At 38.6% G+C, this 26,823-nt stretch overlaps 1 protein-coding gene across 10 annotated transcripts in view; it reads left to right on the top strand.

The window, feature by feature from the left end:
• ESRRG (estrogen related receptor gamma) overlaps positions 1–26,823 on the top strand; it is a 674,948-nt gene that overhangs the window by 502,525 nt on the left and 145,600 nt on the right. For all 10 annotated transcript variants that reach the window (XM_043924185.1, XM_043924176.1, XM_043924177.1 and 7 more), the window contains one exon: positions 5,885–6,001. In XM_043924185.1, the coding sequence (XP_043780120.1) occupies positions 5,885–6,001 (117 nt within the window). The remainder of the gene's footprint in view (positions 1–5,884; positions 6,002–26,823) is intronic.

Below are 26,823 nucleotides of genomic sequence, written 5' to 3'. Positions count from 1 at the left end.
TACTACCATATACTAGAGAGGATTTTCTTCCTTTTTTTCTGCTTTTGGGCACTTAAAACAAAAATACTACAGATTATTGCCTGCATGTTTTTAATGCTCTGTAATTGTGTACTGAGGCAAATCCCATTATTTTTAAATCACTTAATGTTGGAAAACAATTGGATAAACCCCACTTGGAGTGCCCTGTGGGTCATCTCAAGCCATTTGGTTCTGTTAATAAAATTAAAACAATTGGAGGAAATATACAGATGCTTTCAAATTGGCTTTACAATGATGATGTCTGTACATATGAAAAAGAGGACAGCTCTTGGCAACTCCATGAAGCCCAATGGTTCATTACTGTGTGCGAGAGATGTTAAGTTGGAAGTAAAGATTTGACATATATTTTTATTTTGAGATGCCATGCTAATTCACATCATTCAGCCCTTTCACTGCCAAACTGTAAAAGTCCATTAAGTGACTGAAAGGAATATACAAATTATCCACTGGCACTCCAGGCTGGAGTTTTACATACACCCTGTTATTCTATCCGCCAGCTTGCTGCAAGATTCTATTAAGCAGTAAGTGAGAAGATTATATTGCCTGCAAACTAATTGTACAAAAGACTCTGAAATAAGTCATCAGAGCCCAGGACCTTCTGAAAAGCCGCCAGGAGATATTATAAATTGCTCCATCATTCCTGTCAGCCTGGTTTCAAAACCCAGAGCTTCCACATGGATCTGGTTGGCTCTGAAGCTGAGTTCAGTTCCCCAGCTATCGAGAAAACTGGGAGAATTCCAATCGTGTCATCCGTGGCTGCCCAATTTGGTCCCTAGTGGTACCATGGAACAAGTGTGGCCTGGAAAACGGCAAGCTCTAATCCAGGAAACCTCCGTGTTTGAAAGGAGAATTTTAGAATGTGAGCAGTAACTTATGCACCCCCCTGAATCACTGTCTGGTGTTAACGTTCCAGGGGCCTGCAGTTATTACTGGAAATACTTTTGTCTCATTTCTGCTCTTCGTGAATCGAAGGAAAACAAGTACCCCATCGAGATTGTAGGGTCTCTTGGGAGTAGTATGTTTGAGCCATTACCAAAATAGATGTAAAACAGTGTTGCCCAGGTGCTTGGGGAGGGGGGTGGAGCACATTTTTAGCATAAAATGCTTTCTTCATCATTGAGTACAAAAGCTACCAGGGAAGGTTTTTCAAGGGCAGAATCTTTGTAGACTGTGACATGGATCAAAGACTGTTGGGTGGGTGATCACAGCCAACAATAATGAACTAAGGGACTCAATGGGAGGGCTTGGAAATTAGAGAAGTTTTCCTCCAGCAAAGAAGTTCTTTAGAACGATGTTGATTTGTTTTTCAAGACATAAACCAGTGTTACTTAGTGAAATCAAGGTTATCATCCATATATGTCAAGACAAATATATCGAAACAGAACATGTGGCTGAAGGATACCAGATTCATCATAAACCATGTCTATATGCTTAGCTGGAAGTCTATCATTTATGAAAACACTTGTGACCCATGAATTTTCTTCCCATTCACAGTGCAATTTTTATAAGAATGCCACCTTTCCTATAGCTTTGGGAAGATTTCTCTACCCCCATGTTGTCATTTATTCATTTGTCACAGCACGTTTCAATCATTTGCTCCCATGTGAAGAATTCATCGAGTCTCTGAAGCATGATCTCTGCCTCTGGGGATGTTTGTGTGTACATCTGGGGCTGACTTGAAGCTAGAACCATCACACTCAGTTGTGTTGTGATTTGTTGACACACAAATCTTTGTCTTTGTCTGCTTTGTAAGGTCCTAGATTCCATAAGAGGTAGGAACTTCCTCTTTCTTTCCCAGCCTAGCACAGGTTCAAGGTGGTTGGCTCATTCATATGCAGTGAGGATTCAGCCATAAATGAACTTAAGAACCCATCCTAAGTCCCTATGAAAAATTCGCCTGCCTTTAAAATGTTTCTCTTTGTCACTGAAGAATTATAGAATGTAGTAGTTGGGAAGGAAACTGGAATTCTTCCTTATATGTGATCTAAACTCTGATATGGAGAATTTGACAATTCCCCTTCTGTTTCTGAAGAAATTTTAAAAATCTTTAGACAGTCATTCAGAGAAGGGTTATCCATAAATTTGGTTGCTATTATTGAATCATCCTTGAATGTTTTCTGTAATGTAACTCCAGTTCTTAGGGCACTCATTTTGTAAATAATTGTGTTATAATAAGATAAGCACTGGATAACTCATTTGTGTGTGTGCTCCGTTGTTCACTCCTGCCTCTTTGCAGTCCTAAGGATTGTAGCCCACCAGGCTCCCCTGTCCATGGAAATTTCAAGGCAAGAATACTGGAGTGGGTTGCCACCTCCTACTCCAGGGGATCTTCCAGATCCAGGGATTGAACCCACATCTCTTAGGTCTCCTGCATTGGCAGGCAGATTCTTTACCATTGTGGCAGCTGGGAAGCCCCAGTAACTCATTTAGTGCCATCTATCTGTATTTTTATACTACTTTTATTCTTATTTATATCAAGACACACTTTTATTTCCTTTAAAACTTCTTACAGGTTTTTTTTTTTTTTTTCTTCTTTTTTCACAATTAACTTTCCAGAAGCCTTTGCATTTTTCTTATTTTCCCCTTGATAGCAGCTCCCGTGGTTTTGCCATGGATTTCCATTTTTGTCAAAGGTATTTCTTTAAGGTTTTGAAAAATTAACTAGATTTTTACTTTTTTTTAAAAATTTGTGGAATGATTTTCCTAGTTTCTTCATATTGTTTCTTAATGGGCGATCCAGCTCACTTGGCCTAGTGAACCCATATTTAATGTTCATCAAAATAACCCTGAGGTACAAAAAAATAATTTAAAATGTATTATTTTACTTACATACTACTTTTTGGTGGAGTATTTCTATTCTGCATAAGTAATACTCTCCAGGATCTTACGATCTAATGGGGAATATGCACATGAAAAAGTCGAAAAAAATATCTGGGACATTATGTGATGAGAGTACCCACAAAGGTTGGAGAACCTGGGACTCATTTTCTGCTAGGGTGGTCTGAGAAGATTCCATGAAAGATTGGAATGGACTGTGAGTTGAATGCTGAGCCTTGGAAGTAATTTTAAGAAGGAAAGAGGGGCAAAGATAGCTCATCCTCGGAGAAAAGCCTGAAGGACACAGCAAAAATGGAATAAATCAAATTGATGCATCAGGAAGTTCATGTAAGGTAATCATTGTAATGTTGCTGGAAAAATAGATGAGAGAGAGATGGGAGCAGAGATTTTGTTGGCTAGATGAATATTTTATATTTATTCCGGAGGCCATAGGAACCTATTGATTTTTTTTTTTTAAGTTGGGTTAATGACATGATCAAAGCCATCATAGGCAGAGGAATATGACTGTGGTATGCAGCGTGGATTAGAAGGGGACAGGACAGAGGCAAAACGCCCAGTGAGAAGATAACTCCATCATCCAGGTGTGAGCTCACACAGGTCTGACCTAGGGGCCTGCCAGAAGGGCCTTGTTGCAAAGGATGAGAACATAATTTTCAAAGAGGAAGAGGAACTAGTTTGAAAGGAAATATGATTATTGTGTGTGTGTGTGTGATGAGTCATTTCAGTAGAAGTTAACAGTAGTGGGTTAAAAGCGGGGGTGTGGTGTGTGGCCATGCCTTGATACTGGAAAGTGAACAAATTATGAAGTGAACAGAAATTCATACTGACTTCTCCGGAACAAAAAAGGGAAGAAATGCTGTTTGGAAAACCTTTTCCCCCACTTTCTAACTAGTTATTATTGTTTGGCTCTTCCTAGGAAAGCAGAGGCTTGGGTTTCTTTTTAAATAAGTATAAGGAGCGCCACGTAGAATGGGCTTCCCAGGTGGCGCTAGTGGTAAAGAAGCTGCCTGCCAGTGGAGAAGGTCCCCCGGAGGAGGAAATGGCAACCCACTCCTGTATTCTTGCCTGGAATATTCCATGGACAGAGGAACCTCGTGGGCTACAGTCCATGGGGATGCAAAAAGTTGGACACTACTGAGCGTGTGCGCACACATACACACACAAGGAGAGCCATGTAGATTGCAAAGATCTGGTAGTAGAATACTAATTAACCCCTAGAAAATGACTAGCAACACTCCCTTGATGCAAAATAAATTTTCAGCGAACATCACAGTGAAAAATGATTCATTTTAAGTTCAGATTCTAAATCCTTTTATTCTCAGCCATGACCCAGTCAATCTGGTTCCTTTGACTTATCCTTGGTTTTCTGTGAGTGTAATAATACAATGACACTGTAATATCTCTGAGGAAGGTGGTGGTGGTGTGCTTCTGTTGATACAATTAATATTGCTCTTAATATTTAACCTATTATGTTAAAAAGTAGTTGCTTTTATTATTATAAATGCCCTGAATTAGAATGCTAATTTAGTCAGTTTTGATAGGCTCATCTCAAGTTATAATGTACAGGCTGTTTTTCTTTTTTTTTGAAGTCATGCATCCTTAACCAGATTTCTGTACTTGTAAGTGGTTAGGTATTACTTCCTGTTGAATTAGCAGTTGCTGAATAGTTGAGTCTTTCTACAATCCTGCAATTCACTAATGTGATATTTAATGAGGAGACATCAGTCTGGAGAAAGGTAGTCAATATAAATCAGTGTTTACAAAGTGTGATTAACTCTGAAATATTTCATCAATGCTGTGGTCCCAGGCAGACTCTATGCTAATTATTAGAATCTGTGCATGTTTCAGGGGACTTGGATGGACCCTGAGTATTGCAAACATGCCGCAGCAAAATTGCAATTATGCTTGGACTGTCTCTGATGACAATTTATGCATTTGGTGTGATGACCTCCCCCTTCCCAAGAGGGCAATAAACAGAATGCATTTTCATTAAGATACTAATGCACTTAATCACAAGGGGAAAGGGTTAGGAAGTAACGAAAGACCTTCAAGCACTATGTGACAGAGTTGATAGGGGAGAGAGGCTTTATTTTAAAGGCAGCTTCTCTACAAAGCTGTCGGCAGCCCCAGAGCGCTTCCCACACGCTGTCATTGGCCCTAATTGAAAAATTTCAAGTTAGAGTTTGGATCTTCTTCTGATGACATCCTTATCATTTCACATGTGTTGTTCCTAATGTAAATGATGTAGACCATAACATTAAAAGTATAATGTCATAGCTGTTTATTTTTATATCTAACACTTCCATGCAGTTTGAGTTTGGGATTAATTATGCAAGTAATGTAATAAACATGATGGTGATGGTGATAATGGTAATGATGATGGTGATGATGGTGATCATCCATCATCAGTAGACATTTTCCAAGAGTAAAATTGTATTGTAAAGCTCTGGTAAGTGATGAAGTGAGAACCATGTAACTTTAGTCCCTGCCCTCAAGGAGCTTCCTGCGCAGTTCCAAATTAGCCTGCTGATCATTTTTCACAGTGAGATTTACACTGTTCAACGTAAGAAGGACAGGAAGCCTGATGCATCAGAAGATTAGCAACCAAAAGAAATCCAGGATGGATGATGTAGTTATACGGATTTGATATTTGTGTTTTTTTATGGAAATAATCTGCTGGGAAATTTCTTTTCGATCCCAAGACTTTGGGAGACTGCTACTTTGCCTGAATGGAAGAAGCATAATGTTTTAAAGGCTAATTTTAAGCCCAGTTTTTTGAAGAACTTCACTGTATATCTCCTCTGTAGCTGCTCATCATCCAGTGCATCTTCAGTGGTTGTAGCTGAGCATCTGGCTTCATGATATTTGCGACACCCTCATGACTCCTGTTGACATTTATTTGAGGGAAGAGGGAAGGAGTAGCAGAGTTGGCATTATCAGGGGGATGCTAGGATTGCCTGGGTCTTGCAAACCTAACAGCTTCTTTTCTTCACACTCTGTGTTTTAGGTAATATAGAGTATAGCTGCCCTGCCACGAATGAATGTGAAATCACGAAGCGCAGACGTAAATCCTGCCAGGCTTGCCGCTTCATGAAGTGTTTAAAAGTGGGCATGCTGAAAGAAGGTAAGGCTGGGTGCTAGTGGCCTTGTGATTTAGGTTGGGGCTGGGAGAAGGGGATGGACAGGGAATTTCAAAAATGTTGGAGAAACCAGGACATGCTGGGGTCACAGTAAGTACCCTGAATCTGGTGGCAGAATGCTCCTTCTTTACACCTGAGCTCTTGATCCCTCGTGCCTGCTTGACAGCGACAGGAAGGGACAAGGTAGGAAACATCTGATGTGCAGCTAAACCCACAGGTATGCTTGGCAGTGTGGGTTCTTTTCGTCTTTGAATTTGCAGAAAGCAGAGGGTGAAGAGCAGCTAAGAGGCTACTATCACTGTCTTTTTGCTTTTTTCTCAGTACTACATATACAGAGAGATCCCCTCATCTTTACTGAGGTATAATTCATAAAAGTTGTATTTATTTAAAGTATATGATCTGTATTTCATTTTATATATATAGATATATATATATATATGTATTGTGATCTAATCACCATAATCAAGCTAATTAACATATCCATCACTTCATTTCATATGTTTACCTTTGTCTGTCTTTCTTTTTTAAAAATTAATCTTAGATGTAAAGCATTTGTTTTTCTTTTCTAATCTTATCTTTGGGACTTATTTTCTACTATAAAGACTTTATAACAGTGCTATTAAAATTGTTGCTTTCAGTTGGGGATAGTAGCAACAAACACAAAATAGTAACAGTGAACATGTATTTTGTGCTAAACAAATTGCCTAAGTACACACACCAAACAAGTCATAGAGACAGGAGCTGAACCCAAATAAACTCTAGAATTCATTCAAGTCCCTCACTGATACTAAAGGCCCTGAAATCTTCGTATGTTTCAAGTATGTCTAGTGAAGCTTGGAGACAGAGAAAAATTGTTCTTTTCTGGGGGAAACCTCAGTTTAATTTTTGGTTTATTTTGAATATATTTGCATATATGTATGTGCTTCTGTAGATGTGAATTTTACATACTTCATTTAGATTTTACTGTTTCCTCCTCTTCAGAAAATTTGCCAATGTTTAAAATAACTGATAATTTTATACAGTAACAAAACGAAAATATGGTCATTGAACTTTGAAAGAAATTGAGGTAAATTAAATATTTAAATGTGTTGTTTTTATTGAGTCATAGACTGTGTCTTATTCCTGGGGTCAGCCTTATGAGTTTGTATAATTTGTTGTTACTGAAGATCACTTATTGTTTTCACTTTTAAATCCAAGGAGATCCAAGTGTTTATTTCCCATGAATGAACCAGAGCTTCAGTTAGCTATGGCATCAACAGATCTCATAATTTTTCCTGGCTTTTTCTTATTCCAACTTTTTTTCTGTGAACAATGTCTTTGGAAAATGAGTAGATCAGACAATATTTGGGTACATGGAATTCACTCTATTTTTCTCTTGTTCACTAAGAAATAACTTCTCCGTTAACTGAGAATAACTTGAAGAAAAACTGTAAACAAACAAGTGTGTAACTTTATCCTTAAAGCCTTATGGAAAAAGAACCAAGATATTTTGCCAAGAATAAAATAGAAAGCAAATTGCCTGCAGCCACATGGATGGACCTAGAGATTATTATCATACTAAGTGAAGTAGATCAGAGAAAGACAAATATCATATGATATCACGTATATGTGGAATCTAGAAAAAAAAATGATACAAATAAACTTATGTACAAAACAGAAACAGACTCACAAACATAGAAATCTGTGATTACCAAAGGGAAAATCAAGGCAGTGTGGGATAAATTAGGAGTTTGGTATTAATGGATATATATTACTATTTATAAAATAGATAAACAACAAGGACAGGGAACTGTAGCACAGGGAACTATATCTTATAATAGCATATGATGGGAAAGAATCTGAAAAAGATATGTATATATATAGATATATATAATGGGATCACTGTGTTGTACACCTGAAACTAACACAACTTTGTAAATCGAATATTCAGTAATAAAAGAAGAAAACAAATTACCTATTAGAATGATTAAATTTATATGTATTTTATATAAAATATGCTTATTTAAATTTGTATGACAAAATTTTATAGAAATTTATATTTTAATAATTTATATTAATACACACACACTGATGGTATGTGTATGGAAAAAATGGAAGAAAGGATAAAGATTGGTAACAGTGTTATACTGGTGAATAAAAATAAAGGTAAGAAATGCTTTTGTTTTTTGCTCTATAGCCTTTGGCGCTGTTAGGAGTTTTCCACAGTGAACATGTCTTACATTTATAATCCATTTCCTAAATATTTAGTAAGTTGCTCTCATATGCCAGGCACTATTCTAGGCTCCAGAGATGCCACAGTGAGGTGAGAATGATGGATATTGTTGTTAGAGGAAGCTTATGTGAAAAACGCCAAAAGAACAGCAATTTTAACACAGGTAAACATACCCTAACAGTAACAACCCAACTCATAGGACAGAGTTTTCCTCTGAGTTAGAACAGAGGTGATAGCTGACATCATTGTGGTGGAAAACCTTATCTTAGTGACTGCCTTAAACCCAGTAACAGAGTACCAGACAAAACATATTTCAGAGTGTCACAAGTGATTGACTGATAGTCATTTTTGGTCTTTGTTACCTTTATGTTGCCACTTAATTGAGCTGTGCATGCATTCATGTCAGCTGTGTCTGACTCTTTGCACCCCTATAGACCGTAGCCAGCCGGGCTTTTCTGTCCGTGGGATTCTCCAGGCAAGAATATTGGAGTGGGTTGCCATGCCCCCCTCCAGGGGATCTTCCTGATCCAGGGATCAAGCCCATGTCTCTTATGTCTCCTGCCTTGGGAGACAGGTTCTTTATGATCTGGAAAGCCCCTAGTTGAGCTGTAGAGACTAATGCTTTTTCAAAAAGGCTTAACTTTGAGTTTGGAATTGAGGAACCTCTATTTTTCAAAAGCAAATCAATGTTTTAAAACTGTTATAAAAGTAATGTATCAATTAGCACTTAAAAAAAAAATTTTGGCCATATCACGTGGCATGTGGGACCTTAGTTTCCCGATCAGGGATTAAACCCACACCCCTCATGCTTGAATGGGTGTGTCCTGGATTAGGATTGTTTCTTCAAAAACTAAAGGACATGATATGCCTCCATGTCCAGGTAGATAGAATTTTTTTTTTTCCATTAGTTTGATTTTACTGCTACAGTGTACTCACTTATTTGTCCTTCCAGGTTTAAGGAGGAAGTAGAAAACATATTTTTCCCTTAAGTAATTTTCCCCATGGTGTTTTCAGGCAGGCGCAACCTTGAAGGCTGGTTAGAGTGACTGAAGAGGTGTGAACTGTGTTTAATTAAACATTGTTGGTGAAAGTAAATGGGATGGGTGCTTATCTATAATTCACACCTCTTCAGTTGCCGTTATCAAGCCTTTAGAGGGACTGTTTTCAAGGGAACTGCTGCTATTGCTGATATACTCAAAAAATAATTTATTTTCCTGTACTTCCTTGTGTGCACTTTGGTGGAAAAATATCTCTAAGCCCCCTCCCCGAAGAGAAAAAAGGGGATGGTTATGAGTAAATATGGAATACTCTTTTTTTCTTTTGTCCTTAAAAAATACAGTGAAATATTGTATTACACCCTGCATATAAATGCACAATTATATTGGGCCATCTCCTTGGCTCAAGACTTACCTTCTCAGCCTGGAGAGAATGATACTGTCTTAAATATATCTTTATGGATGGAGAGGGATTTCAGTCCCATGCAGTATGTCAGAGATCATGATGTAGTAAATCTATTCAAATGTAAACCTGTTCAATTCAATTACCAGTCCATAATAAAATTTGCCTCTACAACCCCCGTGTTGACCACAGCAGTCCATACAGTCTGATGGCACAGCGGGTCTGGAAATTGACAGACAAAATCTATTTAAACAAAAAACAACATTAGTTCTAGAATCTGAAATGAAATCAGATTTCAACAGCTTTGATGGGAACCTTCTTTCCTTTAACAGATATTTTTATTCAACTAGCCAAGTGCATCTTAGATAAAATGCTGCCTGAGGGAAATGAAGACATTTTCATTAAAAAAAGGGGGTTTATAGAAAAATGAAACGTCCATTCTTTTAAAAATAATAAGCCTTGGTTTTATTGACTGGCATTTCTACTAATGATGTGGGATACAAACTCGAAGGAGTGTCTTAGTCAGTCAGTAAACAAGTTCAGTTACTTCACGCTGGGATTAAATTCCTATAAGACGTGGCTTCTCATTAGTACCAGAATCCTATCCAAATGAACTATGTTTGTCTTTTTGTTTTTTAGGGTTTTTTTTTTTTGAGATTTGTTTTTGGATGTGGGCCATTTTAAAATTCTTCATTGAATCTGTTACAGTATTGTTTTGTTTTGATTTTTTTGACTGTGAAGCATATGGAGTGGGATCTTACCTCCCCAGCCAGGGATGGAACCCACACCCCATGCATTGGAAGGTGAAATCTTAACCACTGGACCGCCAGGGATGTCCCACATGTTTTGTTTTAAGATTAGAATTTCTGAATCAAAAAATTGTTACCAATGGAAGCAAAGAAACAGTTATGTGAAGAAAATGACAAAATTCAACAATAAAGCAAAACTGTGAGAAGTACAGTTAAAAAACAAAAAGTAGCTTGTTTGAATCCAAGTAGTTGCACTATTTCCACATCCTGAAAAACCCCCTTCTCTTTTCTGGGTTCTACGTTCCGCTAAGGAATGATAGGCCAGCATTATTTTTTTCAGCATTATACCATACTGTATGTCAGGGAAAACCCATCTATTATAAGATATCTGGTCTCAGCATTCCCTTTTCATTTTTTTCAGGTATTGTTTATTTGAAGGAGAAAACAAGAACTAATCAAGGTGCACCTATAAATCTGGTCAAGATTTATTTTTATTTTGATCTCTCCCCCTTAGTTATTTAAAAGGTACTGGAGGACATACAGGTTCAGTTTTCCTTCCATCAGTGGCAAACAGAGACATTTTATGAAAGCAATAATTATTTTATTTAGGTATAGAATTCACTGATCAAAGATTGAAGAAGGGCTTTTTGTTCATTATTGGCGTGATGGGTTTCACCTTGGCAACTCAAGTATTTTTCTTTGACTCTTGTAGGTGAAAATTTAAGAGATGCACATTTGTGTACAGTGTTATATTCCTCAGCTAAGCAAGCCTGCATGCCACAGTACAGATGAAGCCAGGCAACATGGCAGACTGGTTTAGTTATTTCATGACAAGAGAGTATGCTTTTTGCTTTTCCCTCAAAAAAAAGAGTTTACTTAACATTTCTAATCATCACTTTTGTCATCTGAAAAATGGTAGTGCCAATAATGATATTTGCAAATAAAAAGTTTATTATTGCAAGTAAAAGTTGTTGTGAATATCCAGTAAGATACTGCAGGTTAGGTGCTCAGACTAGCAAGTGGCCCAGAGCCAGGAGCAGTTCAATGTTAGCTATTGTTGCTGGTTAAACTTTATGGTCAGGTGAACATAGATTCAGGCCCCGGCTCTGTATACTCTTGGACCTGGGGCAAGGTATATGACCTCTGGGACTCACTTTCAGCCCATTTATTTATAAATATGGAACTTAATCCTTTGTCTACCAAAGAAAATGGACAGAACACACATATTTTAAAATGTGTGCAAGAAGACATATGAGAATTCTACTAAACTCTTAGGTACATTAAATTTTACTGAGGTAATTTTGATATCAGAACATCATGGAAAAAACTCAGAGGAGAGAAATAAGTTTTAGCTCAACTCCATAAGTATTACCCGAGTTCCCCCCATGTGTCTGGCAAAACACTGTGTCTTAGCTTTTGATTCTGATTTTTCCACTACCTTGCGTTGTTCTTTTCAGTCCATTCAATTCTGTCTTCATTTCCCTACATGCCGGGGAGCAGTTAAACTAGTTTCTTTCTCATATCTTCTATTCCAAACTTCTGTAAGTTTTGTTAAAAATAATGTAATGTCAGAACTTTCCTAGTAGTCCAGGGCTTAAAACTCCATGTTTCCATTTCAGGGGTCATGGATTTGATCCCTGCTCAAGGATAACTAAGAACCTGCATGCTTCATGGCATGGACAAGAACAAATGATATAATGTCTACAGGAACATAATACTAATATATGACACAAAGATACTTACGCTGCTGCTGCTGCTGAATTATAGGTCTGAAATATATATGGTCTGAAAATATAGTAAGAAGTGTTATTTGATAGACATGGCTAGTGAATTGTGCTACTTTGCAAATTTTGTACATAATTCTTTGGATGCTTTTTTTCTGGAAAACCAGAATGTACATTATCTTTGTCAGAGTTAATAGAAGTGAGAGCTGACGGAATAGTAATAGGTATTTAAATACTCAGGACCTGAAGTCTTGATCGTGTATTTTTGTAGTGTTTGAAAAGCTTTTCCTCCTTATTTCCTTACAGCCCCTACCATTTCTTGTCAGTAAATTGCAATGCAGTCAGTAGACTTTTACTTGTGTGAGTCTCTGAAGTCTCATCGCAGATGGCTCTGTTGCTATTGCTCAGATATATATGATGTTTTGTTTTTAGATTTTTTTTTTTGCATTGAAGGTTTTTTTGTTTTAATTTTCATTGAAGTGTAGTTACTTCACAATGCTGTGTTAGTCTCTGCTGTGTAGCAGAGTGACTCAGTTATACGTGTAGATTTATCCCCTCTTTTTATGGATCTCCTTCCCAATTAGGCCACCACAGAACGTTGAGTAGAGTTTCCTGTGCTATAGAGTAGCTTCTCACCAGTTACCTGTTTTATACATGTTGTTCAGTCACTCAGTGGTCTCTGACTCTCTGTGACCCCATCCATAGACTGTAGCATGCCAGACTCCATGGAGTTCTCTAGGCAAGAATATTGGAATGGGCTGCCGTTTCCGTCTCCAGGGGATCTTGCTGAGCCAGGGATCAAACTCACATCTCTTGCATTGGCAGGTGGACTTTTTTTTTTTACCACTGAGCCACCAGGGAAGCCCTATTTTATATGTTTTTATAAATATAATGTTTATATATATATATAATTTATAATTTATAAATTATATATTTATATATAAATACACATATAAATATATAATTATATATAATATAAAATTATAAATTTATAAAGTTATATATAAATATATAATTATATATAAATTTATAAAATTATATATAAAATATGAATTTATATAAAATTTATAAAATTATAATATAATATAAAATTATAGATTTATAAAATTATAAATTTATAAATATATATATTATAAATATATATAAATGTTTTTATATATATGTTTTATATATATAAAATATGTCAATCCCAATTTCCCAATTCATCCCACCCTCCCTTCCCCCTTGGTGTCCATGAATTTACTCTCTGCATCTGTTTCTATTTCCATTTTGCAAATAAGTTCAACTGTACCATTTTCCTATATTCCACATGTAAGGGATATAACATTTTTTTTTTTCTTTCTGACTTACTTCACTCAGTATGACAGTCTCTGTTAGATTTTTAAACTAAAACATTGCCATAAGTTGGAAAGGAGAAGAGTGAGTTTATATAACTTTAAGTGCCTGCTAAATACTTCCTCTGGAGAGAAAAACAAATGAGTCATTAAAACATAACAAATGATACAGTTATGTGTTTAATTGATAACTGTATTTGCCTTTATAAAGTAAGCTTCTGTTATAGAGGTACTCCATATAATCCCCTACCTTTTAAAAGTCTGTAGTACCATGAAGATGCCTGGTAGACAATTTACATGATATGGTAGAACTGTGAGTCTTCTTGTTCCGGATCAAGTCAAAGCAGTGGCTGGGAGTCAGCATTTGAAATGTTATTCAGTGTGGAAGGGGCATGGGATATTACAGTTTCATTATCACCTTAAAACCTCATTGAGAAAAGTGGGACCCTGCGTGTCAGAGTCTCATTAATCAGATGAGGAGCTAAGGTTCAGAGAGCTTTAGTAACTTACCCAGGGTCCCATTGCAGATCAGTGGGTGTGAGATGAAAGTCCCATTCCCAGCCCCTCCTGTAGCTGTGTCAAAGCATGCTGCAGCCTTGGCCAAACGAGGGGCCTTTCATTCTCCAGCTGTGGGCCAGCTGCCCAGCATCTCAGCATAGCAGGCCAGTTGTGACCTAAAAGATTCATTTAAGGGCAGAGAAAATGGGAAACGTTGCTGGCACCCCCAGGAAACAGCAGAACTTACGGCTTTAACAAGGGATTTGTGCCCAAGATACTGGTATTAATGGCGTTCATAAGGAAGGGACTTTTCCTTAGGATTCTGAATGGGGAAACCAGGTTTTTCACCTGGAGTTTAAAGAGGTCACTGAAAATGCAGATGACTGGGGATCGGTCTAGAAAATGTCTTTACAGGATAACTCAGCAGCTTGAATATTGGGCATATAGTGAGTTGGAGAAGGTGTTGTGTATCAGGAGTTGTGGAGGGAAGAATGACGAGGTTAATGTATTGTATGGAACAACACATTCGGTCCATTCATTTTGGTCAAGATGAGTTAGTGTCTGTATCTAGATAGGTCCCTGGGAAAGAAATCACCCTGAAAAAGTTTGAAAATATAGAATGAAATTTTTTGTTTTCATTTCTTGGTTCTCTAGTATTGGGTGGGCCAAAAAGTTCATGCGGGTTTCTCCATAAGATGGTACAAAAAACCCGAACAAACTTTTGGGCCAACCCATACCTTAAAAGGGTCATGCCGTCCATGCCCTGCGTGAATCCTTTGGCTTTCCAAATCATTTAAAACCCATCAAGAGTTGCCAGTCTCTGTAGAGTGGAATGCCCTCATCTTTTGCTCTGTCTCATAGATTAGTAAGACTGACCTTGTGTTTAGGAAATGTTTGGGTAGAGGAAAAAAAGATAGAGGATTCCTCCACAGTAGAGGGTGCGTTGTCCAGAGACCCTATTTATTCTGAGCTATCTCACCATAATCCATTTCTACTTTTTAGTTTAGAGAAGACATCATATGTGTGTCCATATATACATAAATATAAGACAGAGCTCAGATTATATGTTTATTCATTTAGCTGCCATTATATCTCTCTGATCAGTTGTCTGGAACCCCCAGGATATAAAGAAAAATTATCCCAGAACTATTTTCCTGCAACCACAGCTTGTGTCCTGATTTATATATGGCAGTGGGAACTCTGAGAGTCTTCTGGGTTTACCCTATCAGCAGGAGCAGCAAAGAGCAACTAACTTGTCTAATTACCCTTCTGTTTCATATCTTCCATTTTAATAAAATGTTCTTTAAAGACTGTAGCATTTTCCAGGTAGATTCTCTTTAAAAAATACAAAAGCTACTCAGGCCATTTATTAACAAGCAGATTTGTTTTTGCTTACTTAAAGAACCAGCTTAGTGCAATTTATCCTAGTGAAATATCTTTTGTAAAAACCTCTGAAGAAGACATCGCCAAGGTGAATTTTTTTTTCCCCCCAAGTCTAACATCATTATGCTGCCAAGTCGAAAACAGAAATTATTGGTAGGGAAATTTGGGTTCCTACTGCCTTCAAAAAGCAGAACAAAGAAAAAGAGAACGCTTTAATGGTATTCACGGAAAATATTTCTGTGTTAGATGACAGTTAATAGAACTGCATTGACCTCACTGGTATTTCTTGCACTCTCTGTTGTAATATTATCCTAAGAAGCTCCCTCATTAATGCAGAGTATTAAACAAAACTCCCAAGTTATAATATAAGCAATAGCAAAGAGCACCTTTTTCGTGAGCTTTGTCTTGACATTAAGCCGTTGGGAATATACTTAAGGTGCCGTGAAAACTTATTTCATGTACAGTTACTGCACTGCCAGATGGTGACTTTCTTTTTTCTTTTCCTTGTCGTGCTTTGTTGGTATGAAACCTGGATAGTCTTGAAATGAATAGCAAGATTTGGAGGGTAAGAGTAATAACACTTACTGGTGAGAGCTTAATATGCCTTAGGCTATGTACTGTGTGCTTTAGTTGGATTTTTTTGTTGTTGTTAATCCTTACAATGACTTCCAGAGTTGGGTATTTCCCCATTTCACAGAGGAAAGAAAAACTTACAGAGATTATGTTGCTTGCCAGAGTTCTCATAAGGCATGATGGAGTCCGGCATTCTAGCTCTTCTGCCTATGCGCTGTATTTGTTTAATACAGTAAGAATATTCAAGTGTATATTTAGCTTGGGATTCTTCAGAAGCTATGGGTATTATGAGATACTGAGCTCTTAAAAGATTACTTAAATAAACTTTTTTTTTTTTAACTAGGGCTCACTCGATTGCTTTGAGTTCTTCACTTACTTTCCAGAAATAGAATGAACTGTGTCAAAAGGCAGTGAGTTTCCCATCAGTATGAGAGCTGATGCAGAGAACAGTTTCAAGGATCCTGTAGGGATTAGACGAGAAGAACTTTCATGTGACTTCCCACTCTGAGATTCTTGAGATCGCAACATAAACTTTAGAATAACTTGTCAGTTATAAACTGTGTGAATAAAACACCAGCTACACTCAAGCTGTTCAGTTCCTGGGAACCCGATTTGAGAGGTCTCTGTTTCTGTCAGTGTGTGACATCTTATTTAAATCCCAATTAGAGCAGAGGGGAACATTTTGTTCTGTGACATAGCTTTACTCTCTGGTTCCAATTTTTAGAAAGCGAAGTTCAGAACCAACTTCCTTTTAAGTTTTGCTTTTGTAAAGAGGAGTGAATCTGATTCACTGACTTTGAGTGCCAGTCACCTCAGTTGTTTTGAGGATGTGGCCAGAGTGGACCTCTGGGATATTACAATCTTATCTGTCTTATAAACGAGAAAAATGGAAGTACTAATGTTTTAAAGATTTGTCTACGATTCTGTATATACTCTACGTGAGTTTTGGACTATCGCATGTTCCCTGTGGATCTCTGGTTCTCTGGAACCGTTTTATATTTATATATTTGTCAAAAATGACAATTACATTAGAAATGAAGCGGATAGATTCTCTCCTGTGAACTTAGCAAAAGGCAGCACTGAGAATTATTTGAACTGAATAAATCTGCCCTCGCTCGTCGTATTTGTGTGAGAGAGGACAGAAAGATTGAAATTATAAGGAACGGTTCTTTTAGCTCCCTTCCTCGTGTTTTAATGGGAATGCTATTAAAAGTTAATCATTTATTTGATTGTCCTCATTTGTCATTTCCATTTGTGAATTTGAAATAGGGAGCTAGCATTTATCTCCTATGCTACCAATTTTTATTCCTCTTGGATTATTAAAAATCCCCAATGGATTTTGCCCCAAGGGGGGAAAAACCTGTTTCAACATTTGCTCTTTCACTAGAAGTCTAGTGACAGCATGTAAGTGGTGAGGGAGCGGGGAGAGGAGGCCCCTGCCATTTAGGACTCTGTGGGATGTGGAATTTTTCCCCACCAGCCTCCAGACAACAGATTTTTATTCCTTTTCACCAGCGCCCACATATATCCACATGGCCCTGTTGTTTATGGCATTGTGGTTAAATTTAATGTAAGGGAATTCTGATGCACGTTTGAAGAAGGCCTGCTGAATGAAGAGCTTCACGTTTTCATTTCCCTTGGGCGCCATTCCTGACTTGTCAGTTACCTTTCTGGTCACCTCAGTGTTATCCGAGGGGGCATCAGACAGTGTTTTTGTACACTTCGAAGTCTCCCTCCAGTGAAAGCGAGCGCTGGCTATTTCTTGAGAGCTCGTTCTGGAGTTTTGCGTCTCTCTCGCTTAGTAGGTTGTCGAGCCACCAACCAGCTTCCCTAAGGCAAGCTGTCTGCAAAGGAACGAGCCAGCTGGCTCGGCCAAGGTTGATCAATGATGAGCGGCAGGCCGGAGTCCAGGTTCACAAAAGCCACTCAGCGGAGAGTAGGTCAGCGGCTTCCCCAAAGCCAATGAGCTGGCAGAAGTCGGAGGTGCCTGGTGCTCGCCAAATTCCCTGAGCCTGATGGTACTGGTGGGGAGTCCATCCTTGGGCTTCCTGGCAAACCAGACTTCAGTGAATGGCAGATTGTGCTGCTTGAGAGCCAGGGTGGCTTTGCGGCTGGCAGAACAGATACCAAGACCCCGCCACTCCCACCCAGCCTTCCCCTGCCGACCGCACAGCCCCGGCGCCCTGGAAACTGCTGCTCCCCAGGTGCGATGGAGTTCAGAGGATTATCCACATCCTCAATTTGTTTTCACCTGACTTCGGCTTTAATTGCATTTTAACGTTGATGTGAGGATGAATCCTGCTGTTCAAAGGGAATGTCCTGGAAGTGATTTTGGAAGCAGGAAGCTTGATAGAGACCTTTGACAGAAGTATTAGGATTTCTGCTCTTTGCAAACCCCAGTTGGAAGAGCCCTTTCTTTTACATGGTGGTTGGGATGCAACAGGGGGTGTGAGGGCAGAATCCAAAGTGAGGGTTTCTTAACTATCGCCCTTGGGTTAACCTGTTTCTCCAAGGATAATGTGTGTCTAAAATTGTAATTGTTGTTTAGTTGCTAAATCAGGTCTGACTCTTTTGTGACCCCCAAAAGAGGAGCCCATCAGAGGCTCCTCTGTCCATGGGATTTCTCAGGCAAGAAAACTGGAGTGGGTTGCCATTTCTCCAAGGGATCTTCCTGACCCAGGAATCGAACCCAAGTCTCTTGTGTTGCAGGTGGATCCTTTACCACTGAGCCACCGGGGGACTCATAATCCCTTCCCTATTTTTCTCAGTGGTCATACATTTTCAGCTGTGAAGTCTTTGTAGCTATGAAGCTATGTAGGCTGCATAGTCCTAGTTTGACACTCCTGGACTACTTTACTTTTTTTTTTTTGGACTGGAGTATAATTGCTTTACAATGTTGTGTTAGTTTATGATGTACAGTGAAGTGAATCAACTATGTATACATGTATCCCCCGCCCCCATCCCACCTCTCCAGGTTGCAGAGCACCAAGCTGAGCACTGTGTTTACAGACCGCAGGTTCCCACTGGCAAGCTGTTTCACACGTGATGGTGTATATATGTCAGTCCTAATCTCCCAGTTTATCCCACCTTCTCCTTCCCAGTTCTGGGTCCACATCTCTGTGTCTCTATTCCTGCCTTGGAAATGACTTCATCTGTACCATGGTTTTTTTTTGTTTTGTTTTTAGATTGCACTTATATGCATTAATACACGATATTTGTTTTTCCGACTTACTTCAGTGTATGACAAACTCTAGGCCCTTCAGGCCGTTGGGGATGAGGGGAATTGAAGGAATAGACTCCAGGTAAGAATGAAATCATTTGCATTACCTTGTTTCACTTAGCATGTGTTTCTGCTTAACTCTGTAGTAATTTTCAGTTCTGTTCAACTCCATTTTGTCCAACCTGCCTCTCGGATCTCAGCTCCAAGAGTTTTCCTTGTGGACCCTTGAGCCCTTATTTAGTGATTTCTCTTGTCCAGGTAATTTCCCCCAATTAAAACTTTTCTCTAAGACCTAACTTTTTTGGAGCACATAACTTCCTCTCCTTCTTTCTGCCACCCTGTTTTTTTAAACATTTTTTTTTTTGTTCCAAAATTTCTTCTAACCAAAAGTGACGCTTCTTTACCAGTGTAGGGAGTTGTCATTGGGTGGTTCTGAAGCTTATGACCTCTGTCATTATCTGCCCCACCCCCCTTCTCACCCCACCTGGATTCACCCCTCTGCTCTCTTAGACATTTATCTCTAGGCCTATTAAGTCTCTCCAGTATCAACATTATCATAATCATTAGTGTATTTGAAGCCAATTAAATGGCAGTTACTCTGACCTTAGCCACTCTTAGGTTATTATCAATTCATGTATAATTTGGAAATATTTGGATAGAATGTGGATTCTGACCGTGTGGTCTAATTGATGTAAATATTTCTGTGTGCTCTGCAAAAAATACACCCCAATCATTGTAACACATAGAATTGGGGTGGGGTTTTCCTCCAAGAGCTTCTTTCTAACAACTTATGGACCCCAATCATATGTATTCATCAACCCCATCTTCAAATGTTTACTCATCCACTTTTTATCCACGCCTTCCATGAGTATTTTTGAGGCATGGCTTCATACCACTCACTTTATTAATGCCAGGGATAAAAAGTGAACACGACAGACAAGTTTCTGCCCTCATGGGGTTTATAATCTATCATCACTAATCATATGCCTGCTTATTTACAATTATATAGATTTTCTCCCTTTCTGAATTTTACCAGCCTTTATATTCTGTTTTGTACAATTTAGCATTTTGATTTCATGATTTCTGTGTAGGGAAGTAAAGATAAAAAGTGTGATGTCTCAGATCAGATGAAGTCTGTGACTGTGAATTGAGCCCTTGGAATGTGTCTAATGCAAATAAATTGTTGAATTTTTAATCTTATTTAATTTTATTTAAACTAAATAGTCCCATGGGGCCAGTGAGTAACATAGTAGACAGTGCTGAAATAGAATCTGAGTTCAGTCCAGGCTTTCTTACTTACTTGCTGTGTTATCTCAAACAAGTTGCTTGACCTTTTATCTGTAAAATGGGGGTTGTAATTCTAACTGCATCAGAGGGTTGTTTGGAGGTTTAAATGAGGTAATCAATGTAATGTTCTTTGGCATAGTGCCTAGTAAGCAAATAATCTATAAGAAAATATTGTGTTAGTAATATTCTGTATTCTATTAGTCACTTTAGCATTTACCATACAGCAAAGCATAAAGGTCTTCAGAACAGACTGTATCTGTTTATATTTTAATATACCATGACACCTAATAGTGATCAATACGTGCTCAGTAAAATATAACTGATTCATTTTTTTCTTTTTTTTTTTTTAGTCTAGTTTAGTAGGCTTTGAATTACATTATTAAAACTTGAATGTAGGGATAATTTTTTCAGAATGATTTTTAGAAATAATTCTTATACTATCATCATACACAAGTCACTTCTACATTTTCCTTTATATGTGTGTGACCATGACAGGATTATATTTCAGAAGTCATGTTGTGTTGAATTCTTATTGAGTACCCTGATGATGTAGCAATAGATATACCCTGAATTGCAAGAAAAAGATGTTTTTCATTTATCTTGCCCACAGACATTTGATATGTTAATGAATATAAATGAGAAAAGTAAGACCTATTTTTTTAAATTGAAATTTAGTTGGTTTATAATGTTGTATTAATTTCAGGTATACAACAAAGTATTAAGTTATACGTGTGTGTGTGTGTGTGTGTGTGTGTATAATTTTTCAGATTCTTTTCCGTTAGAGCTTATTACAAGATACTGAATATAATTCCCTGTGCTGTATAGTAGGTCCTTGTTATTTATCTATTTTAAAGTGGTAATGTGTATCTATTACTCCCAAACTCCTAATTTATCCCTCATCCCCTTTGGTAACCATACATTTGTTTTCTATATAAGATGTATTTTAAATATAAATAACTCATATAAATAACTTGCCTAAGATCATAAAACTAGTAAATGGCAAACCAGAATTCATTCCTAATTTCTCAGACTCTGAAGCCCATATGCTCTACTGATATTCATAATGAAGTCTTTTGGTTTTTCTCTTAATTATTTAATCTTTCCACAGTGTCAAGACTTGAAATATTATTTCCGGCACATAGAAGCCACTGCTCTCTGCTATTACCTCCTTTTATGAGCAAGGAGACCTTGATTTCAGGGAATAGTTTCGGTGCCAGAACTATCTGAATTCCAGAATTGTTCCTTGTGATAGATATGCTAAAACAAGAGGGCTCTGCAATCACAGGACTGTTTTCTGATTTCTGTAAATGTTGCTGTCTGTAGGACCACAAGATTATTTCTTAAAATTTCTACGTAGACTGTTTCTACTTTTTCTTAGAAATGGTTTGAATCATGTTGGAGTTGCTGGTATATCTGAACCTCACCCTTTCCAGGTAGGCTATTATGGGCTGTTGTTTAGCAGAAGAGACTGCCACTGCATAGCATCTGCACCCAAGAGGCAGTCCAGGGCATCGTCTGATGATTTCATTTTTCTGTTTGTAGAATCACTTTCATATTCTGCAGTCAACAGGTCCAAATGTATTTCTCAACGATTTCGTATATGTCTGTGGGTCTCCCCAGAAGTCATTAATTAGAATCTGGAGGGGACAGTGTAGAAAAATAAAGCTCCACTAATGGTGACAAAGTAAAAGGGACGCAGTTCAATTCAGTCGCTGTGTGCCTAGGAAATACTAGATAGAGAATCTCCTGGTTATCTCACAAATCTTTAACTATTTGGTTATGTGCTCCAGCAGAGAAAATCTATCAAAACTTTTGTTAAGGTAGAAAAGAACAAAATCCCCCAGCTTTTACAAGTAATTCTACTTCTATTTTAATGCCACTGGGGAACTGGCCTCTTTGAAAGTTCCTAAGCTTATAAAGCTGGGAATTCTTCCCTTCCTCACCTTTCTTACTTAACTTGCAGTTACAGAATCTAACTAGCAGCTGCAGTTAATGCATTGATTTTAACTGGAAACCCAGAAGGAGTGAATGCTGGAGTCAGCTGAACTCTTAAATGGTCCTAGGAGACCAGAGTCATTTGCACATTGGAAAACAGCTAATGGGCCAGGGAAGCAGAGGTTAGTTGCAGGGTCTTTCCTCTGCCTCCCTTCCATCACAGTGAGAGAGATCACTGATAAAAAGTCTTCTCCTGTGATGTGCAGACACACATATACCTGATTCTTTTGCTTTCTTTGCACTTTCTTTTTTCTTCATGGCTGGATATTTTAAAGAATTCAGGGCTGAGGGAAGTAGAGGGGAAAATGATGAATCTTTAGTTTCTTTTCACATTGCAAAATTCCAGTAGGTAGTATGATATCTTACAAAGGCACGGGTGGCATATATTGGCAAAATAAAGAGAGTATGTTTGGAAATGTCATTTAAACACGTCATTTGACATAGTGTATTAAGATCATAGAATTTGCTGGTAGACAGCCCCGAGTAACTATTAGGTGGCCAGTTACTAACAAGTTTTTTTTTAAATATTTATTTGGCTGTGCTGAGTCTTAGTTGCAGCAAACAAACTCTTTAATTACAGCAAGTGGCATCTAGTTCCCTGCCCAGGGATTGAACCCTGGCTCCCTGCATTGAGAGCTCAGAGTCTTAGCCACTGGACCACCAGGGAAGACCCTCTGAAAACAAGTTTCTTAATGTCTCCAACCTCAGTTTTTTTCATCTATAGAATAGTGATCATCATAATAATGCATGCCCTACAGAATTTGCTGTGAGGATTAAATAAGATAAATTTAAAATATTTAGCATGCTGTGACAATTATCAGTCCTTGTGGTAAATGTCAACTGTTATTAGTACCATTAGCATCAGTATTATTTTCTTGTCTTAAGTGTTTGGGGTACTGCCTAGCTAAACCTAAACAGATATGTTCTGCTTGGTCTCCAATGTCATCTTTCTGGACTTTTTTCCTCCCTTCAGAATGACCAAGTGCTGTGTTCACAGCAGGTTTGGGTTGTCTTCACACTGCTGCTCTCTGAGACTTACTGAGGTCAGAGGTCCCCAGTAATGCTCTGTGTGACTCCAGCCCAAGACCCTTTCCTGTGGGCCTGAGATCTGAAGGTGACAGGCAGGGTCAGCAGAACCTGCCAGAATTACAGAGACCCCTCTGTGGATCATGGGGGGACAGCAGGCAAGTCTGTCATGGACCAGAAACAAATGACCTTGCAGCCATGGAATCACTTCGCATCCAGATCATGGCTAACTTTTTCCAAAGTGTAATTTATGGCATCTGCAGTTATTCTTGGACATGCTAATGTATGCATTCACTTCTAGCTTTTCAGGATAAACAATAGATGAGTCGTTGGTGAAGAAAGACTTTCACCTCCCCCTTGGACTTTAACAAGCATGCCATCCCTTAAAAACTGTGCTGTTCTACGTGAAAAGACAAAGAGAGGAAAGCAAAGTTTTTAAAGGATGGTGTGGTTGTTAAAAGTTCTCGTAGAACGGATATTTGAAAGGGCAGACAATAGCTAAAGGTGAAATGTACAGCTTGTTTCTACATTGTTTAGGGAGCTTTTACCTCGGGTGGGAAGTGGAACCGTGGATTCACCTGGCCAGAGTGGTACACTCTCCCTTCACCCTCCCCTCCAGTTTAGTACCTGTTGTTTCTGCCTTCATATGTGTGATTGTGCTAGCTCTTGCCATATGAAAGAATTCTCCCTATTTAAATTTTAAAAAGGAAAAAATCCACTGAAACTGAAAAATAAATAACAACAACAACAACAAAAAAAACTGTGCTGTTTGAGGTTGCTTGATTTTGTGGTTTCCGTCTCTTAAGTATCCTGGGTTTAAGGTTGCAGGTCACTTGGAAGCCTGTAAGTTTTTGCTTGTCTTCCCAAATCCTGCCTCAGAGCTGTTATTCCAGCAGGAAAAGTATTCCTGCATTACTTCTGCATAGGAATGGTCTCTCTTCCACACCCCTTCCTCTTTCCACCCTTGATTGACTTTAGAACATCAGATCAATGGTAGCAACTCAGAGTTCTGTACGGCGCCCATTGCTTTAATGCTGGTTTGTATCCATCCTGTGAATCTTGTTGGCGATGGTTTTGGTCCCAGAGTATGGGGGTTGGAAGGTCTGATGTGGAGAGAGAGGGAAAACCAAGAGGAAAGAAGGGAGGAGAGAGATAGAAAGGGAAGCAAAAACAGAAAAATAGCTTACAAAGTACAGAGGATTCAGTCCTCTGCTTCTCTTAACATTTGCTTTCTTGAACACATTTCCATTCTTTCTCTGTGTATACAGTGGTAACCTGGCAGAATACTGATGGGGCCGGGAGGACACTGGAATCTCTTTATCTCTAGCCCACCCACCCACGTCCCCAGTTGGCTTTGGGGGACTGGGGAGGAAAGGTACCAGCTCCTGATTAGTGCCTTACCCAGCTCTCAGGGTTGAGTAAGAGACTCTTTGTCCCCTCCCCCGCCCCGCGCCTCCTCCGGGTAGGGTAGTCTGCTTACCTGCGCTGGTTCCCCTCTAATGTATCTAATTAAAGTACTTGCTATGAATGATTTTTAAGCACCGGAGCTTAATGAAGTTAGAAAAAAGATTTGGATGCGGTTTGTGAAGACTTCAAATTGTTTGAGTTTTTTCTCTCGGGAGAACTGTAAAGTCTGGAGGCATTTTGAATTACTTACAATGTATTCCATTTTGTTCTTTTAAAAATTTCTCTTTTAGCTGGTGCAGAGCTGAAAAAAGCCCACCGCCCCGCCCCCCCACCCCCCAGGAGAACACTGTAACTCTTGCTCTGCAAAGTGGCTTCTTGGGAATTTACCGTCTTTGAATACTCTTATCTAATTAAAGGGATGGCTGTGTCTTTAATTCTCATTGGCAGTTCTACCTTTGACCCTACAGTAAGTATCTAGGATTTTAAAGTAAAGTCGAATTCATCCAAGATAACCTAAAGCCTGTACGTTTGGATATTTAGCCTTTTCACTGTTGCCTGGAATTGTGTGCCTTGAAGATACTAGGCTGAGCAGGTAATAGTGATCTATATAGTTCCATTTGGATCTGTGGAGTGAATTTCTCCATCCAGTGGGTGGGTTACTGCTGACCAGTCAAATGCTGGCTAATACCTTCTGTTAGAGATTGGAGTAGCCGTAATTTGTCGTCGATAGCTGTAATTAGGTTTATCTACCCTTTTAACCAATACCATAATCTTTAACAGATTGTTATTGTTTGGGGCTATTGAGAGAAATTCTGGGGAAAAAAAAAAAAAAACTATTTTAAAGATTGATTTCAAAGAAGTTCAACCCTTTAGGGATCCTTCCTTTTATCCACCCCTGATTCATTTTCCTCTCAAATATTCAAATGCCTTCTCAGAAGGAAATGTCATGAAGGCATGTCATGTATCTGAAAAATAATTAATATAATTGACAGGAATGTCGGTTTTCTGCTGAGGTGTGTTTCTCCTAATCCCTCTGTGCAATCTTTAATATTGATCTAATTGTTAGGAAATCTTGTCACTCTCTGCTTACACTACCTGGGCGAAAAATCTTCAGGACTGAAGATCCTTGCACTTCATAACGTGTACATCTGTACTGGAAGAATCATTTGACAACAACAACAGAAAAAAAAAGGGGGGGTTTTCCTTCTTTTATGAGCTGGGGCACGTGTCCATAACATCCATGCTCGGAAGGGGTACGTGCGTGTATACAGTGCTTGCCTGCAGTTGACAGTTTATTCACTGTGTACATTGCGTATCGTATTGCAAATGGCACATCAGAGTGTTGGAATCTAGGCACTAGGAGTTCAGCACTTAAAGTGTCCAGGTTGCACCTGAACTAGCTGGAGCCTGCCAGCCCCCGCAAGCCCACTGAGAGCATCTGTCTCGCCACCGCCTAGCTCATGCTGTCTCCTCTGCAGGCCCTCCGATTCTTCTGACTATGAGCATAAATCATCCACCTGTCAGGAGCTCTTGCTGCCTGGATTATGCAATGTGCCTGCCTTCATTTGGAGGTGGTGTGAGCGGGAGATTGCTGCAAATGGTCTGCATTCATTTTAATGCCATCTCGGCCTTTCTTTAGCTTTAATGAGGGGATTAGGGTGGTGACAACGACTTTCAGAGACAATGAAAGTCTTCAAGATTCTGGAATTTGCTTTGTGTGTCGGGGATAGCTGAGTTTGAGATTTCGTTGTTTTTTTTTTTTTTTAAATCCCAAGTAAATCAATGGTTTAAACATTTAGGCAAAGGGGCAGGGTATTACGCATGGCCAGCTGTCTACAGCTCTATTTATTGGTGTTACAATAGTTCCCTCCAGCTGACAAACTTAAAATCAGTCAAATTTATGACTGATCCTTCATGAGTCACTTTTATCTTCTTTTAGGAGTTACATTTACATATATTGGGGAGATACCATCCCCCACCCCACCCACATTTCCCCTTTG

Source organism: Cervus elaphus, chromosome 14 (assembly GCF_910594005.1).
Source record: "Cervus elaphus chromosome 14, mCerEla1.1, whole genome shotgun sequence".
NCBI lineage: Eukaryota > Metazoa > Chordata > Mammalia > Artiodactyla > Cervidae > Cervus > Cervus elaphus.
Note: the sequence above shows the minus strand (reverse complement) of the source record. Positions and strands in the feature narration are given on the sequence as shown.